The following is a 13,356-nucleotide window of genomic DNA, read 5'->3' on the forward strand; positions in this document are numbered from 1 at the left end:
ACTCAAAATTTGGTGTCCTTTGATGTAAAAATTAACAAAAAAATTTATTATGAAAAAGAAAAAAAAAAAACACTGTATTCTGGGTGTATGTATTTACAGATAGGTAAAGGTTTCAATATGTTTTGAAAGCGCCACGCCCCCTTTTCCAGTAGCCCCGAAATCTCTATACTGATTTCCAGGACACTACCGCAAATACTTCCAGAGATAAACGGTATGAAAAATTCTTTATGTATGGGTGATGCCACGCTCCCTTAATATATCTAAAGTCTGCAGTAGGTGTCCAAAATTTAAAAAAAAATCGGTACAGCTGTTCGCGAGATCAGCTCTTATAAAAAGAAGGAGCTTCTCTTTATATAATTAGTGTAGGTAACGCAGGGCAACACCGATTTTGATGCGGCAAATGTTAAAGCTATTTTTGATAAAATTTTTTGTGCTGATGACGGATCCGTAAGTATAAAATTTCCTTCCGCTCCAGATTTTGAAAAAACAAACGTGGTAAAAGTGTCGAAAAATTGCGTTTTTTTTGCAAAATTCGAGAAGCTCTAGCAAGGAAAAAAGGTGATAGAACCTTCCTTCTTATTCTTTTTAATTGGAACTGTAACCGCCTAAGCGAATTTGGCCGAGTTCAACAAAGCACGCCAGTCGTTTCTCTTCTGTACCAATTGCAAATGCCAAGTGAAGCCAAGAACCTTCCACTTAGGCTTAAATTAAAGCTAGAAATACAGACTACTATCCCTGAAAATACTACTCTTGCACCTTGCCCTGATGGTCACAATAATAAAAAATACTGGAACATTATGCAATTAAAAAAAATAATAATATTGTGTAAAAATCAGCGTTAGCTGTTCAATAAATGAATATAGGTGACCTTAGGGTCAAGGTGCAGGAATGGTATTTTCAGGAATTGAAGGCAGAAGTCCAAGCCTTAATTTGAGCCTAAGGGAAGGTTGTATCACCTTTTTCTTAATTGCGAAAGGCACTCAAACTTCCCAAAATCAGTTTTTCCCTGTTCATCAAATGACTGTAAGTGGCCATCAAGCAAATGTGCAGGAATTTTCATTGATGGTATTTGAGATTTTTAGCTTTAATCTAGGCCTAAGTGGAAGGTTCTATCACAATTGTTTCTTTGCAAAACAAGCGATTTTTTGACAATTTGTCCCAATTTTTCTTAAAATCTGGGGCTGATGGAAACTCTATTCGTAATCAGCACAAAAAGTCTGTCAAAAATAGCGTTAACCTTTGCTGCATCATATTTTTATGTTTTTCTTGGCCTGTGTAATAAGTACTGTTAAATAGCCAATACCCGCATGTTTTCGGCGCCTTCAAACACCCTTCGAACTGTAAAACAATGACTCAATTCTATTCTACGCATATCTATAATGTGGGTATCGAATTTCAAGCAAATCGGACCATAAATAGGATTTTTTGGAATTAGTCGGTTCCTGGTCCACCTATCAAAAGAAAGTATCATATATGTTAATCCTGGAAATAAGCTACCTACGTGCCGAATTTCAAGCAAATCGGACCATAACTAAGATTTTTGCGAATAGATTGGTCCCTGGTCCACCTTTCAGAAAAAAGTATCCTATATGTTAATCTAGGCAATAAGCTACCTACCTACGTGCCGAATTTCAAGCAAGTGGCACCATAAATAAAATTTTTTTCGAATAGATCGACCCCACTTAACGGAAAAAATTGATCCTATATGCTAATCTAGGCAAAAGGCTACCTACGCACTAAATGCAATTTTTTAGATTTTATGCGCTCCTCCTTCTAAAAACCTTTCCAAAAACGCAGCAACCATTCTGTTTTGAGCGATGATTCTTAAATAAATCGGACGAGTTCTTATTCATTAAAAATTCAATTAGAGTTTTATTTTAAATTTAAAGATTTTACCAACTTGTACATGAAAAAAACCACTCGTTCTCAACAAAGGTAATACTAAGTGACAATTGGCGAAAAGTATATAAAGAGAGAATAGCAAAAAAAGGAAATCTTATCGTTAAGTTTACAGTGCTGCCAAATAATACAATTTAGTATTTTTCTATTATAAATTTAAGTTGACGAATTTAATTTGTTAAGAGCATTTGTATTTGATAAAATGCGATTTTGGGAGAGCGTTAAGATCTCCTTTGAAAAATAAGCCTGTTGAGTTAGCTTCACCCAATAAAGTCGAGCCGTTTCGCGTTGCGTTTAATCGCACGTTGGCATAGCGCTGTGATTCTCAGTAATTTAGTAAGATTTGAGTAAAGTTCAACGAGGTTCCAGATCTTCGGGTTTTGAGGAGAGACAAGAGCAATGACCTGAAGTTTTTCTTCAAGGTCGACATCATGCTCACGCTGGTAACCGCATGACGGCCATAAAGAAGGATGTTGAGAAAGCCATTTTGTTCCAGTCCACCATAGACAGTCTTTTTCTAGCTGATCAAGTGACACACCTCGAGAAGCGCACTCTGCAGGATTCTCCTTACCAGAGATGTTATGCCATGTTGCTTGAGGCAGAGTTTCTTGGATAGTGACAACACGATTTCGAACATAATCTTTCCACCGTGATGGATGAGCTTGAATCCAAGCGAGAGTTACTGACGAATCAGTCCATCAGGGTGCTTGCGATATATTTAGCACTTCTCCAACGTGAGCCACTTGTTTTGTAAGTAGAGTTGCAGCGCAAAGTTCAAGCCAAGGAATCGTCATTTTCTTGATTGGGGCAACTTTTGTTTTTGCTGTAATGAGAGAAATTGTAGCATCATTCGTTTTGTTAAGTACACGAAGATAAACAACAGCTGCCATAGCGTCTCGAGAGGCATCGGAAAAGCCATGTATTTCCAAAGTAAGCATGTTTGCAGAGGTTCCGTTCCAACGAGGAATGGAGATGTGAGAGATATCTTGAAGTTGATTTAAGAACTGATTCCAGCGTTGGGAGAGCGACTCGGGAAGTTGATCATCCCAGTAGAGTTTTGTAAGCCAAAGTTCTTGCATGAAAATTTTGGCGCGCACTGTAATGAGTGCCAACCATCCTACTGGGTCGAAAACCTGCGCAATGCGTGAGAGTACTTTTCTTTTAGTCGGCGTTGTATCGTTTTCGGTATTTATTGCCAAAAACACAAAGGCATCAGAGACAGGATTCCATATAATTCCTAACGTTCTAAATAGGGGACTCCCATCGAGGAATATTGATGTTGAAGAGGCATGACGCATGATTGAGAGATCAGCCAAGATCGTTGAATCATTCGCTGTCCATTTAAGTAGGTCGAAACCACCTGATTTGCAAAGGTTGTCTAGCTGTTGAATCACCTCATTTGCATCTTGAGGGGAATCCGCTCCGCCAAAGCAATCATCCACGTAAGTCCCACGTAGTAAAACATCTGTTGCGAGGGGAAAGCGATGTCCTTCATCTTTGGTTAATTGCTTCATTACGCGATTTGCTAAGAAAGGCGCTGGACCAAGTCCGTAAGTAACAGTGGCCAACTGATATATTAAAGTCTTCTGAGATGATTCTGGTGACCAAAGAATTCTCTGAAAACGCAGATCATCTGGATGAACCAAAATCTGCCGAAACATCTTCTCCATGTCGGCTGAAAAGACGTACGAAAATTGTCGCCACCACAAAATCACATCGGATAAGTCTGTCTGCAGCTTGGCACCGATGTGAAGATCTCCTTCATTCAGAGAACAGCCACTACTTGTGCGACATGAGCCATTAAAAACAACTCGCAGCTTAGTAGAACTGCTAGATTCTTTAAGAACGCCGTGATGTGGCAAGTAGTAAAACTGTTGTGGTTCAGGGATGCTTTCTGGTACGCGTGTCATATGACCCAGCGACTCATATTCCCTTAAAAAGTCAGAATATAGACATTTTAATTTGTGATCACATGAGAAGCGTCTTATCATGCTAGACAGCATTCGAGAGGCAGCAGGTCGAGAATCTCCTATGGCCTTCGGTGACTTCTGGAAGGGAAGACGAACTACATATCTCTTCGATGAGTTTCTTGAGTGGCTGTTACAAAAATGATCTTCACACTTTTGTTCTTCTATAGAAAAGATTGTTTGTGCGGATAGTTGCGCTTCTTCTTGAACCCAAAATCGTTGAAGCGCAGCGTGTAAGTCATGATCAATCGAACATTGATAGCTTTGAATGGCTTGAGTCATCTTTCTATATTCGCTAAGAGGAGAGACTGGACCTGATATTATCCAGCCAAGTGCAGTACGCCTGGCAAATGGAGAATTTGAGTTTCCTTTAACAAGTTCAGGTTCAATTAAATCAGAATACAGATCTATGCCAATGATAAGATCGATTTGACCAGTCTTCAAATAGTAAGGATCAGCTAGCGTAAGTCCGCGCAAATGCGACCTACCTTTGTGCTCGAATTTTAACGATGGTATTTCAGCCGTAGGCTTTGGTAAAATGTACCATGGGACGTTCCATTTTAAACTTGAGTTAAAATGCGGCTTTAGGGAAAAGCTTACTATACCTTTAGTTGTACTTGATGAGTGTGCACCAACTCCATAGAGGGGAATACTTGCCTTTTGACGTTTAAGCTAAAGATTTTGTGTAGCCGCTTCACTGATAATTGTAATCTGTGAGCCGGGTGCAATTAGAGCACGATCTTGCAGCTGCTTACCTTGTGGAGAAAACAGCATAACGAGCGTTGTTGCCAACAGAGTTCGCACCACTTTGACGGATGGACGTGGTATGGCTTGATTTAAGATGAACTGTAGTTTTTCAACACTATCAGCTGGAGCTGGTCTTGATGCAGAAGACGTCAGCTGTTTAGAGCTGGAACTCGCACTATGAATTGATGTGTGATGTTGCGCGCCGCCTATTTGACAACGCTTAGTTGACCGACATGTAGCTAGGCGATGAGGACCGAGACACTTGAAACATAATCTTTTTTCAACTAGAAGTTCCTTACATTGATTTTCATCTAGACTGCGATACGTTGAACAAGTAGAGATGTAGTGAGAGTTGTTACACATGGAACAGTTGTTCGAGAAAGTAGCACGATTACTACTTTGTACTACGATTACTACTTTCGCGCCACTGGTTTTTCTATTATGGATTGAGAGAGGGCATGCTGACGATGACGGATTTCTAGATTCGACGCTTTCTAGTGCGCGTATTCTTCCTTCTAAGAATGTATCCAATTGAGTAAGTGAAGCAGGCGTCACCTTTGCATCACGATGTATTTCCCAAGCTTCGTGCGAGTCTGCATCTAGTCGATGTACTATCATGTAGACAATAATAAAATCCCAGTGATCGGTAGGAGCACCAAGTGAGTTCAAGGCGCCCAGAGATTCTTTGAATACTGCTAAAAGATTCTTAAGCTCACCTGAAGATTTAGATTTCGATTTTTAATAGGTTGTAATTTAAAAATGATATCGGGTTGAGTTTCAATAAGCAACCTCTTATTTCCATATCTTGCAACTAATATATCCCATCGCGCGCAAAATTTTCATTTGAAATTGCAAGGTTAGCTACAAGCTGTACAGCTTCACCTTTGAGGCTTGTTTTTAGATAATGAAATTTTTCTACTGTTGTTAAATCAGAGCTACTGCCAATTATTGACGTAAAAAGATCGTGAAAATTGCGCCAACGTGAATATTCCCCATTAAAGATAGGCAATTGAGTTTTCGGAAGCGATCTTGTATGATGAACATAACTTTGCCCCAGGTTCATGGACTGATCGGCAAGTTCAATTCCAGAAGATGGTTGTGAGTGAATAATTTGATCGAGTAATGTCAGCATAGTCGATCGAGCATCAGCATAGGTTTACTGGCATTGAGAATACAAATTATTTGCAAAATATGGAGCTTCTTTGATAGCAGCGGTTAGTCTGGTATTAGTTAAACGTTCATGACCTTCCNACCAGTCTTCAAATAGTAAGGATCAGCTAGCGTAAGTCCGCGCAAATGCGACCTACCTTTGTGCTCGAATTTTAACGATGGTATTTCAGCCGTAGGCTTTGGTAAAATGTACCATGGGACGTTCCATTTTAAACTTGAGTTAAAATGCGGCTTTAGGGAAAAGCTTACTATACCTTTAGTTGTACTTGATGAGTGTGCACCAACTCCATAGAGGGGAATACTTGCCTTTTGACGTTTAAGCTAAAGATTTTGTGTAGCCGCTTCACTGATAATTGTAATCTGTGAGCCGGGTGCAATTAGAGCACGATCTTGCAGCTGCTTACCTTGTGGAGAAAACAGCATAACGAGCGTTGTTGCCAACAGAGTTCGCACCACTTTGACGGATGGACGTGGTATGGCTTGATTTAAGATGAACTGTAGTTTTTCAACACTATCAGCTGGAGCTGGTCTTGATGCAGAAGACGTCAGCTGTTTAGAGCTGGAACTCGCACTATGAATTGATGTGTGATGTTGCGCGCCGCCTATTTGACAACGCTTAGTTGACCGACATGTAGCTAGGCGATGAGGACCGAGACACTTGAAACATAATCTTTTTTCAACTAGAAGTTCCTTACATTGATTTTCATCTAGACTGCGATACGTTGAACAAGTAGAGATGTAGTGAGAGTTGTTACACATGGAACAGTTGTTCGAGAAAGTAGCACGATTACTACTTTGTACTACGATTACTACTTTCGCGCCACTGGTTTTTCTATTATGGATTGAGAGAGGGCATGCTGACGATGACGGATTTCTAGATTCGACGCTTTCTAGTGCGCGTATTCTTCCTTCTAAGAATGTATCCAATTGAGTAAGTGAAGCAGGCGTCACCTTTGCATCACGATGTATTTCCCAAGCTTCGTGCGAGTCTGCATCTAGTCGATGTACTATCATGTAGACAATAATAAAATCCCAGTGATCGGTAGGAGCACCAAGTGAGTTCAAGGCGCCCAGAGATTCTTTGAATACTGCTAAAAGATTCTTAAGCTCACCTGAAGATTTAGATTTCGATTTTTAATAGGTTGTAATTTAAAAATGATATCGGGTTGAGTTTCAATAAGCAACCTCTTATTTCCATATCTTGCAACTAATATATCCCATCGCGCGCAAAATTTTCATTTGAAATTGCAAGGTTAGCTACAAGCTGTACAGCTTCACCTTTGAGGCTTGTTTTTAGATACTGAAATTTTTCTACTGTTGTTAAATCAGAGCTACTGCCAATTATTGACGTAAAAAGATCGTGAAAATTGCGCCAACGTGAATATTCCCCATTAAAGATAGGCAATTGAGTTTTCGGAAGCGATCTTGTATGATGAACATAACTTTGCCCCAGGTTCATGGACTGATCGGCAAGTTCAATTCCAGAAGATGGTTGTGAGTGAATAATTTGATCGAGTAATGTCAGCATAGTCGATCGAGCATCAGCATAGGTTTACTGGCATTGAGAATACAAATTATTTGCAAAATATGGAGCTTCTTTGATAGCAGCGGTTAGTCTGGTATTAGTTAAACGTTCATGACCTTCCTGAAATTTCTTCCAATTTGCATCCAGGATGGACATTCGAGTTTGTATCTGAGCACGTGTAATTTTTCCATCACCAGGAGATCGAAGTTTTTCAATGGCACTGTTAATGAGCTCATGAAGGTCATTTTGCTTGTCTATTAACGCTTCTTGATTTGCTGATATGATAAGGTCAAGAGAAAGTCACAAAAATCACACAAGAGTCAAATGAAGGTCGGCACTCTTTGTTTTTTTTAATGTTTCACACGGCCGATCCGGTGCGAAGAACCAGTATGTTTTGAGCGATGATTCTTAAATAAATCGGACGAGTTATTTTTCATTAAAAATTCAATTAGAGTTTTATTTTAAACTTAAAGATTTTACCGACTTGTACATGAGAGGAAAAAAACCACTTGTTCTCAACAAAGGTAATACAAAGTGACAATTGGCGAAAAGTATATAAAGAGGGAATAGAAAAAAAAGGAAATGTTATCGTTAACTTTACAGTGTTGCCAAATAATACAATTTAGTATTTTTCAATTATAAATTTAAGTTGACGAACTTACATCAAGAAATTATTAGTAAATTAAAGTGTTGTATTTTTGCAATATGATTTTTTGTGTAAACACATTCGAATCGGTTATGAAACATAGGTGAAAATTGTTCCCAATTAATTCATGCTCACAATGCATTTTCAAAGTTTCACAACGAATTTTCCACCTTTACGTTGTCCAAAATCATCAAATCATGCGTTAAAATTCAAAATTTCGTCGAAAAAATTAAAATTTTTCGCGCTCTTCCGAATTTTTCCGAGTTTTCCACTTAGCATTTTCAATTTTTCCATTCGAAAGCCATTCCGAAGGAATTGCACACAAAATTCCATACAAAAAAAAATCAATTATTTATTTTTCTAAATTTTACAACTTTCCCGGAGGGGTTTCCCAAGATTTTCTTTCGTAAGAACCTTCTCCTGGCAATTACGAACAACTAAAAAAAATTTTAGCCAAATCAGCCCAACCGTTCTCAATTGATGAATTACTATACATTTTTCACACCATTTTTATATATACACTAGCTATATCCTGCCACGCTTTGCTGTGGCATTCCTGTTACATGGATGATAAATTATTAACGAAACAAAGCATACGTTTCATATGAGTTTGATTTTGTAATAAGTACTTGTGTGCGCACAATATTTGTCGTGTTTCCATTCTCTGCATTGATATCAAGGATATCTGGTTTGCCGACACGGGAACACGCAACATCTAAGAACCAATCCGCATCTCACTCTAAACCACACTTTTCCAAAGGATAATCTTGAGCATTAGTGATTGTGATTCCGAATGTCAATCGAATTGGGAATTGCAATCTTTAAAATTGAAATGGTGTATCGGTCGGAATCATGGGAATTCTTCACTACGTTCTTCCTCAATTTCTTAACTGCGAGTCCCGTACCGTTGCGGAGTTTTAGCTGATTAATATTCCGCAACGTGATAACTGGCACACCTATTTGCAATTCAGTATGTGGGGTCATCCCTGGAAGATCAACCGAGTTCAAAAATTCCGTTGGATAATTAACTGATTCGTCTTCTTCCACAACGGTGTTTATCGACGCATATGTTATTGTTTAAGCGACTTATGCATTTCCCGCTTAAACAAAGAACAGCGAACACACAGATGTACTTGTTTTTAAAGGTACTTCGCTCGTGTTTAATTGGGTATGCATTTGTTATGCAATTCTCAATTATCTCTTCGGTGAACTTAGTGAAGTGATAAGTCGCTGGCATTTTCAGCTATGGCCAACGCTAACCCAGCTTGGCTATCATACGGTGCTTTGAGCATCACCCACACTCCACTCCCGGAGTAATTTTTGGCATGGTATTAAGCTACTGCTTACAAACCACACTGGGGCTCTGCACGAATGCATCCCTGGATAAATCTCAGCTCATTGCCCAGCAGGCTAAGGCAGCTAGAGCATGACTACTCCAATGGAGTCCCACAATGAATACACGGTGAAACGGTCACATCTTGCGCTACCGCTTCATCAGCCTGCCCGCATATCTCTCTCTCTCTTTCTCTCTCGCATATCAGGCATATGAAGTGCGTGGCTGACTTGATGTGCACCTATAAACCATACGGTCTCATTGAGCTCGATACACAAACACTCCCAAAGGTAATCCCTACCTCCCCAACTACTCTAACTCGACCACAACTCTAAACCTGGGCTCGAATCGTCACATACGATATCGTATTACTCGTCACGTAAAAACAAATTTTTCAGATTATGACGTACGTGAACGTAGTCTTTGTCTCATTCAGCTTATACTGCCTGACGTATCACGTAATTTTCTTTCGTATGGTTTTCGATCCGTGAACGTATGTTACGATTTGAGCCCTGGTCTCCCGCTCTCCCTCAGCTAAACAGTTGTCACTTTGAATGCTGGATTGAATAACATTAGTGGTGTTCACCAAAGTGAGCAAGTGGCCTGGCAGTCTGGTAAAAGAGCAGACCAGCTCAAGCAACGACTGTTGTCAATACCACTCTTATTTAGTTGATAGACATCCTTATTCTTCGCAGCAAGAATAGCTCGTTCACTGAGCCTGTAATTAATTTTCTTAATTAAGAAACATTCTTTCCATCAGTTCTCCTTTCGATGTTCCTTAGTTACAAAAATTATCAGGCAATACAATTCGTCTTAATCTCTCGTTAGCTGGCAGCTTTCCGTTCCCAATGTCCAGTACTTGTCTCGAAAATCCCTCGGCTGCAGTGTATATATGTATGTTCGTCTAGCCACAATGTTTACTATTTCAGGTAAGCATTTATCTATTGTTAATCAAGAAATTACAGACAATGTTTGCGTAAAATCTCCTGAGGGCAATATCAATACATTCCCGAATGGTTGGACGTTTCCATGCAAATCCCGCGACAATGGATCAAGGACCTCAAGCAATTTTTTATGTGCCATCGTGCACTGATCTCAAATAATTAGTTTAAATTTTTGTACTACTTTTTCCATACCGGATGTTCTGGAAATATTGCAAGTAGGAGTTTCGATGATTTATATGTTCAATGGCAGCTTAAGAGCTGAATTAGCAATGTTTCCACCTGGTAGCAATTCCAGGCGAAGCGATAGCTAAGGTTATGTAATTGTTTGAACGAACCGTTGCCGTAAATAATCAATCTTATTTGGCGCTGTAAACGCCTAAGCCATTTTGGCCGAGGTCGACAAAGAACGCCAGTCGTTTCTCTCTGTGCCAACTGACGACAATGGGAAATGCCCCGTGAAGCCAAGTTCTTATCCACTTGGTCTCTCCCTCTTCCTCTGCTACCACCAGCGGATTGCGAGTTTATTACTTTCAGAACTGGAACGTCGCTTCCCATTCGAACGACGTGGCCAAGCCAGCGGAGCCGCTGTATTTTCATTCGCTACACTATGTCCCTTTCGTTGTAAAGCTCATACAACTCATCGTTCCATCGTCTGCGGTACTCCCGTCGCCAACGCGCAGAGGTCTGTATATCTTCCCTAAGATCTTTCTCTCCAATACTTCAAGAGCCGTCTCATCGAATATTGTCATTGTCTAAGCTTCTGCGCCATATACCCGCATGGGCATGATGAGCGGTTTAAATTACAAATATTAAAAAAATAGAAAAATAAAATAACCAAAAATTTATAAGACATATAAGTCATTTATTTTATCGATTAAATTTAGTTAAATTTTCAACAGGTAACAACCCTCCTAAAAAATATATTCGGCTGTACGCTTTCTTAAAACTCTAAAATTTAATACCCACATTGCAATATTTCATTTATTTTATCAATTTAACTGAGTTAAAATGTTCAAATAGGTTGCAACCCTCTTCAAAAATATTTCCAGCAGTCATCTTTTTTAACTTCTTTAATTTGATACCTATATTGTAATATATCATTTAGTTTATCAATTAAATTGCGCAAAATTTTTTTTTCAGGTGGCAATCCTCCTTTAAAATATTTTTGCCTGTGAGACTTCTTTAAACTCTTTAGTTTTATACCCGCATTGCAATATTTCATTTACATTATCAATTTAACTGGGTTAAAACTTTTAAAATAGGCGGCAACCCTCCTAAAAAATATTTCCAGTTATCTTTCTTAAACCTCTTTAATTTAATATCTATACTGTAATATATCATTACGTTTATCAATTAAATTGCGCAAAATTTTTTAACAGGTGGCAACCCTCCTTTAAAATATTTTCGACTGTAAGCCTTTTTAAAACATTTTAGTTTGACACCCACATGGCAATATTTTATTTATTTTATCAATTTGACTGAGTTAAAATTTTCAAATAGGTGGCAACACTCTTCAAAAATATTTCTAGCAGTTATCTTTCTTAACCCTCTTTAATTTGATACCAATATTGTAATACATATCTATATATATAATAAGCGAAGGCATTTTTTGTGCAGCATAAAAGATCTGCACCGTTCGTTCGATTTTCAAAAATGGAGTGTCAAACTAAAGCGCTTGGCCTCTAGATGTGCAATAAGGTTTCACTTTTTCGAAAAGAGTTGCCACCTGTTAAATAATTAAACTCAAGTTATTTACTAATCAATGCTCTCAGATCCGCACCGTCCGTTCGATTTTCAAAAGTGATGTACCAAATTAAAGTGCTTAGGGTGTGGATGTTCAAGAAGGTTTTACTTTTTCGAAAAAAGTTGCCACCTGTTAGGAAATTAAGCTCAAATTAATTAAAAAGTTAAATCAACTATTAAATATCGGCTTTATAACTTAACTACGTATAGAGGGGTTGCCACATGTTAAAAAAAAATGTAATTAAATTTTAATTTAAGGAATTTGGTAAGTAAATAAGATATCGCTATATATGGGTGTCATACAAAAGAGGTTTAAGAAGGTAGTAGTTTGGAAATACTTTGAATAGGTTTGCCACCTATTTGAGAAGTCTAATTGAACTATTTTATACCCAAGTTATATGAAATATTAACGATGGATGTCAAATGAAAGAGCTTCAAGAAATACTTACTTTGACAATTTAGAACATTTTTGATGTGCTTGAGAGTTGCCCAGCTTAAAGGGCTAAACTAAAATTATTTAATAAGATAAATGAATTACTAAACGATGGTAAACAATGGAAATGGGTTTAAAATCCTTTATTTAAGAATTATATTTAGGAGGGTTGCCACGTGTTTAAAAAATGAATTTTCACTTAATTCATCAGTTACTTGAAATATTTATAACAATGTCAGGCAAAAAATTTTTAAGGAATTTTTAGTTCGAAAATAATTTTTAAGAGGATTGCCGCCTGTTTTAAAGTGGTATTTCGTTTAATTATACATAAGTTACATGAAATTTTAAAATATGGTTATCAAAAGAACGAGTGTTAAGAAATCTTTAAATTGAACATTTGGTTTTTTTTGTTGAAAAAATTAAGCTCAAATTATTTAATAAGTTAAATGGATTGTCAAAAGATGGGTATCAATCGAAATGGGTTTGAAAATAGTTTATTTCTAAACTTTATTTACGAGAGTTGCCATGTGCTTAAAAATACTAAATTCAACTTAATTCATCAGTTAATTGAAATACGTATGACAATGACAGGCGAAAGATTTTAGTTTGCAAATACCTTTAAAGAGGCTGCCACCTGTTTGAAAAGTCAAATTTGTTTTACTTATACGAAAGATACATAAATGAATTATCGAAATATTAGTGTCAAACGAAAGAGTTTTAAGAAAACTATAGGCTGATAATATTTTTAATTAGAATTGCCATCTATTTTTTGTTTTTTTTTCTTGAAGGTCATCACATCTGCAACGTTATTTCGAATTTCCAAAATGAGAAGTCAAATTAAAGAACTGGGATTCTACATAGATGTACACAGGTTTTATTTTTTGAATTTACAGGGAGATTTGAAATTTGATGAAATGAAAACCGACACCATGCGAGACCTCTCATCACT

At 37.7% G+C, this 13,356-nt stretch overlaps 1 protein-coding gene across 1 annotated transcript; it reads right to left on the reverse strand.

The window, feature by feature from the left end:
- Positions 1–2,597: 2,597 nt before the first annotated feature.
- LOC108363978 (uncharacterized) lies at positions 2,598–4,148 on the reverse strand. Its single transcript, XM_017617517.1, has one exon. The coding sequence runs from the start codon at positions 4,146–4,148 to the stop codon at positions 2,598–2,600; it is 1,551 nt and encodes a 516-aa protein (XP_017473006.1).
- Between the last annotated feature and the right edge of the window lie 9,208 nt (positions 4,149–13,356).

This window comes from Rhagoletis zephyria, unplaced genomic scaffold (assembly GCF_001687245.7).
Source record: "Rhagoletis zephyria isolate East Lansing unplaced genomic scaffold, Rhagoletis_zephyria_1.1 Rzeph_scaffold_01427, whole genome shotgun sequence".
NCBI lineage: Eukaryota > Metazoa > Arthropoda > Insecta > Diptera > Tephritidae > Rhagoletis > Rhagoletis zephyria.

Coding starts and splice junctions, on each gene's coding strand:
- LOC108363978 (XM_017617517.1), bottom strand. CDS start 4,148: ATGACTCAAGCCATTCAAAGCTATCAATGTTCGATTGATCATGACTTA.